Below are 6,008 nucleotides of genomic sequence, written 5' to 3'. Positions count from 1 at the left end.
TGTATAACGAGACTTGCCACTCGGGAAGTTAGGAATTACCTTGCTGAAATAAAATATTACACTATAATTATAATTATATTATAAGTACACATAAATAATGCATTAACAAAATTAAATACTAATGTAACAAATTTAGCACAAAATCCAAAGGAGAACTTTATTGTGTTTTGCAGTAGGATTGGCAGCGTCATAGTTTTAACATCATTTTCTAGATGGCGCTACCTACATCAATTGCTGTAATTTTAAATTTTCAAACAAAACTATGCGGCATGGACTGAAAAATGCTGTGTAGAGTCTGTTATTACAAATATCGTGTTCGTATAATTTTTTTAAGGCGTAATTCGTAAGCTTCGTAAGTAATGTTTAATTTAATAGAATTGTTGTAGTTACCTATCCTACCCGCATGCATATACCTACCTACCACTGGACTAATTATACCTAATGAATACTTAATTATAAGTTTACGTTTTTTTAGATAATGGATAAAAGTAAGGCAAAATCAAGGTCACCGGCTGCAAGGAGCCCCAGTCCTTACAGGAAAGCGGATCCCACGCCCTTAGAGCTGGACCGCTTCATACCGTGGATGTTCAAGAAATCTCAGTCGGAATACACGGTGGTCATTAAAAGAGTGCTGCAAGGTGAGTATGTTAATGCATGTTACTGAAACTTTTCTCTCAAGAGAATGGGACTCAATACTTTATACATAGGCGCAGCCCCCTCCTACCCTTCTTACGGTGATCGGTGCCAATCCTATTTTTTGCACCACCCTAGAACTCCATGTTAACTAGGTACATGATTAATATTATTTTGGATATATAAGTGCATCTATGAAACAAAATAAAAACCGCCCAAGTGCGAGTCGGACTCGCGTTCCAAGGGTTCCGTACAATAAGTCCGACTCACGCTTGACTGCACATTTCTTATTGGTTTTCCTGTCATCTATAGGTAAAGAACTATTATGTGTATTTTTTTCAAAATTTTAGATGATGTGTGTCTATTTTTAGAGTAGTTTCGGAGATAAAGGGACAGACAGAGAGACAGACGCACAAGAGATCCTATTAAGGGTTCCGTTTTTTTCCTGTTGAGGTGCGGAACCCTAAAATAAGTACTTAAGTACTTAACTAAAAAAAAACTCGTTGGATAAGGGTAGTCTACCAAAATAACCACTAGCAAGACCATATGGCGTGTTTACCATGGGTGCCTTCCCATTTGGTGACAGTGCGTCCTACAAGTAGTACACCTCTTCTTGCGTCAGCAACTTGCTTTTATAAAATTTACGGGGAAATAGCCCTACGGCCAGAACGGCCTCAGAGCCTATTGAAAAAATATGCACTATAATGTAGGTACATATTTAATTTTTCAGAGGAATTCCCTCGAGGTCGCAACAGCAGATTCATGAGTAGTTCACGCGTTTCTCGGGTATCAACCGTGTCTGTTCGGCGAACAGAATCTTATCCTACACTAGCAACAACGGTACCTACCAACACATGCCTTATTGATACAGAAAACGCCATTCAACTAACGATAGTTTACAGCCGAGCCGGCCATGCGGTAGAAATTGCTATTGACGGCTGTCCTTTTCCGATAAATCGAAAGCTAACTGATGTCATCTCACTCTCTCTTCCGTATCACACCCGGCTCAATAAATTGATCTGTAAAGGAAAAGGTCTAGATCACGGAGTCATTGTTGAAATCGTGAAAATGATGCAATTTTCAAATTTAACGGATATATGCCTTGATAATACCTTTGTGCCCCAAGGGACTTACTATGTTTTATTGGACCAAGCTTTGGCACTAAGATGCCTTTCTTTAAGTAAGTGCAAAATCAATGATATTGTGTGCAAGAAAATAGCTGAACGCCTGGAATATAATGGTCCCGCTTCTAGAAACCTTCGTATTCTCAACTTGTCTTGTAATTTAATTACCAATATAGGCGCTCAGGCGTTAGGACATTCACTGAGAACCAATCGTTATGTTATGCATTTGAATCTATGTGGCAATAGCATTACAAGTGTGGGTGCTGGATATCTTTTAGAGCCTTTATCAGAATTCCCTCTCTCTACGGATGAAATTAAGGAAAGGATTCGTAGGAGACGAGACTTTTATAGTAAGAAAACAGCGATACCAAAATTTCCAACAAGTACCTGTACAAATTTGAGCATTGAAAATGGGAAGAATAAAGACGAAAAATCTCCACAGAAAAATTCTTCATTTGATTCAAAGACATTTGTGAATTTAACTGATTCTGACAAAAAAGTAGTGTCGGAAGATTTTTCTGACCCTTCAAATCTCGTTTTTAAGAACGGTCGTAGTTTTTCCATTGGGAACTTAACTTTGTGTTCGTTGAACCTCGGATACAACTGTTTGGATTATACAATTTTGTCAAAGATTATCGATGTGTTAATATATCAAAAAGATCAAGACAGAACTCTAAGACGCACTGGTTTACTGAGGATTGTTATAGAGGGAAACAATTTGCCAGTTAGCTGCGAGGAGTACAGCAAGATAGAGATGTGTTTAGTTACACTTAATAATGAAGCTTGGTCTTTCAAAAAGAAACGAAGATCATCATCAAAAACGCGACGCGAGACAAGTTCTAGAAATGCCTCCTCTAGTGTAGTTCTACTCCCTTAATAATTTACTCTTCCGCCGCTATTTCAAATTCTCTTTGATTGTTTTTCTTACTTTAAGTACCTACTTCATTTTAATAAGTTTGTTATTTCAATACTTACTTTATTGTGTAACTAGCTCAATAATGTTTAACTGTAACTGATTCCCCGCGATACAGGCGTAGCCTATTGCGGATACCCCTGACATATTCTGCTAAGTATGTGTTTTATTGATAATAAAATTGATTATTATTCTTAATTCTTATTGTACCTATTTATGGAATTCTAGAAAAATAAAACATCAACTGACATACCTAGATATGAGTATGATTGACATGGTGACTTGGTTGTAATTTAACGGACTAAAACTGCTTTGATAAGAAAGAGAATGACAGCGAGTGAAGATAACTGCCTATAAGGGAGCGTGCATGAACTAAGTATAGGGGGCAGCATGGGATCCATCAGATTTTTGGCGCGAGTCGTAAATATGAAGTTTATGTTTCCGATGTCGCCAAATGATGTTCAAACCATCAAGAAAAGAGCGCTCCTATCTTAAAAACCGGCAAACGCACTTACAACCCCTCTGGTGTTGCGGGTGTCCTTGGCCGACGGTGATTGCTTACCAATCAAGCGAAGCGATCCGTCTGCTTGCTTGCCTTCTATTAAATTTAGAAGACATGACGTCATCTTCTACACACAATAATATATTATTTTCTTTGATGGATAGTTTCTGCGTCAAGCCAATAACGCGAAATAACGGGTACCATTTGTCTTTATCAAGATGCTTTATTGAGGCTGTCCTCAATGCATGCAAGCTTAGGCATAGTCTCCAAATTATACTAAGGTGCACATGCAAATAACCATATACGTCTGCGACTCTTCGCTTCTTAGTAAAATACATACAAGTGCTGCGAAGGTACTCCCTTTTGATTGTTACGTTATGTATGTACAATTATACCCTTAATTATTGCTCCAGTTTAAGGCAGCCTATTCTGACAAATGGATAACTACTGAACGCTACACAGAGCATGGTCCGCCATGCTCTTTGCCGGTTTTTATTTAACAGCAATTTAGGTAAATATTTAACTTCAACCAAAGGAGCCAAAACTCAATTTCGCTCAACTCAAGCTACCGAAGCTTAGATATATACCTACCTAATACCTACTACACTATTCAGGAAAGAGTCTATAGTCCAGGTGTAAAACTTATGTAACCACGACCGACAACAAGTATATAGGTACCTAACATTCTCAATGATTCGAAATGTATCTTGCAACCACATAATAGACGCCGCGAAGTGAATATTCTGGCTGAGTTAGGAAAACTAAGTAATAGAAATTTGCGGTGTTTAAATTTCGCAGGTAACCACATCACTGCCTTGTGAGCTTTTAAGCTACGGTTTGCTTAGAACGCCAACCGAGACGGCCGGTCACGACAGGTGACTGACACAATGTCCGCCGCGGGTGGTCGGCTTGACCATTTAAGCTGGTCATACACAATTACACACTACAGTATGCCTGCGCAGTTTTGCCAAATGCACAGTAGTCGTCGGCGGCGGACGACTGACACGTGGACGTCGCGTGTGGCGGGTGAACCGGACCCCGCACATACCTACCTACCTACATTTACGAACATAAGTAAGTATATAGGCACTTAGTACGGACATTAAAGGCTTCGTCACACAGGCGCGTTTTCCGGGCGGCGCGTGAGCGAGGCGTGAGCGTTTTATATTGTGAAAGCTGCGCGCCCCGCTTACGCGCCGCCCGGAAAGCGCGCATGTGTGACGAAGCTTTTAGGCATCTGGCAGTTGCTCGCCGCGGGCGGAGCGGCGTCTGGTTAAATCTGGGTTAAACAGACCGCAGCCTTAGTTTCAGTTTATAGAATTTCTCTGTACCTAACCTATATAATAACGCCTAAGAGCCTCAGCATAGTTTAAGGACCTGCCTATAACGGACTCGAACACGCATGAGATAAAACTGTACCCATTTAAATATTTGTTGTTATAAGATTCATATATGATGATAGATTTTAGGTATAAATATTGAATTTGTAAATCCAAATGCAATGATTTAATTGATCAGTGAGGTAAGATCTCACGGTTGATAAGGATGGTATAAGGATGGTACACCAATAAAAAAATCAACGGAAGAGAAATACTTAGGACTTGTTTTAGATAGTGGTCTTACATGGACACCCCACATAAATAAGATAAAATCAAAACTTTCATCACTGCGCGGTTGCCTATATAATATAATGAAATGCCTCCCTAAGCAAATTCGCCCTAACATATATAACTCGCTGGTTAAATCTCATTTGAACTACCTGATAGAAATATGGGGAAGTGCAAGCAAAACGGCTCTTAAACAATTGCAAATAACACAAAATAAACTAATAAAAACACTCTTTAACTATGATCGTTTGACTTCTACTTCCATAATCTATTCGGAAACTAAGATAATGAATATAAACCAGCTTTACTATAATAATACGTGCATACTAATAAGGAAAATAATAGATAAAAATATTCACTCTGAAATAACATTTAAAACTAAATCTGAACAAGGAAACAGGCCGTTACGTAATGCTAACGATCTCTGTATTAAATCAGCACGAACTAAAAGCGGTAAAAAGAATATAAGTTTCGAAGGGGCACAACTCTATAACAAACTGCCAAAATGTATTAAAGAATGCAAAAGCTTTAGTTTATACAAACGGAAATTGCATCAACACGTAATTTCTAATATCTAAGTCCGGCCCTGGGAGTTTGCGACTTGACAACAAGGAATGGGCGATAAGCTCATGCAGTCAACTGCATTTTTTTTAGGATTGTAAATTTTAACGCTTAGTTTATAAGGTTGAAATTAACACACCATAACATTTACACCAACGTGATTAGCAACAGTGGTCATCTAAATATTTTACTTTTACGTTACATCTAAGTTAACTTTTACGTTTTGCAAAATACCCACTTAAACATCATTATAGGAATGATTACCTTAGTTACTATTAGTTAATAGTTAATACATAGTTATAATATGTATTTAATATTAGTTTTTATTTTATAGATAAAATAGTGAGTACCTACTAATGTAAACTGCTCTTTTGATGCTCTTGTAATTTAAGATAAATACTTGTATTTTATGTAATTTTTCTCATTAAGCGAAATGTAAATTTCTTTGAGAAATAAAGTTCTTTAAACCTATATATAAGGTTTGAAAAAAACTGAAAAAAAAAAACATTAATTGCTCTTATAATATTTTATTGTATTTCTGATATGTAATTAGAACAAAATGATATCGGTACAAGATACATTATTTCATACTAAATAGATCTAGTAATAATTAGGTTATGTATGTGATTTTGCTGACCCCGGCGAGGTTTGTTCTAAGTTTGCTTGGT

General features: G+C 37.4%; 1 protein-coding gene across 1 annotated transcript; it reads left to right on the top strand.

Annotated features, from left to right (window-relative positions):
• The first annotated feature begins 307 nt into the window (after positions 1-307).
• LOC134651737 (uncharacterized) lies at positions 308-2,634 on the top strand. The gene is made up of 3 exons (XM_063507198.1): positions 308-352; positions 476-638; positions 1,364-2,634. The coding sequence occupies exons 2-3, from the start codon at positions 479-481 to the stop codon at positions 2,632-2,634; spliced, it is 1,431 nt and encodes a 476-aa protein (XP_063363268.1). The 5' UTR covers positions 308-352; positions 476-478.
• Positions 2,635-6,008: the final 3,374 nt, after the last annotated feature.

The sequence above is a fragment of the Cydia amplana genome, chromosome 1 (assembly GCF_948474715.1).
Source record: "Cydia amplana chromosome 1, ilCydAmpl1.1, whole genome shotgun sequence".
Classification (NCBI taxonomy): Eukaryota; Metazoa; Arthropoda; class Insecta; order Lepidoptera; family Tortricidae; genus Cydia; species Cydia amplana.
The sequence above is the reverse complement of the archived record's forward strand: the minus strand, read 5'-3'. Positions and strand labels throughout refer to the sequence as shown.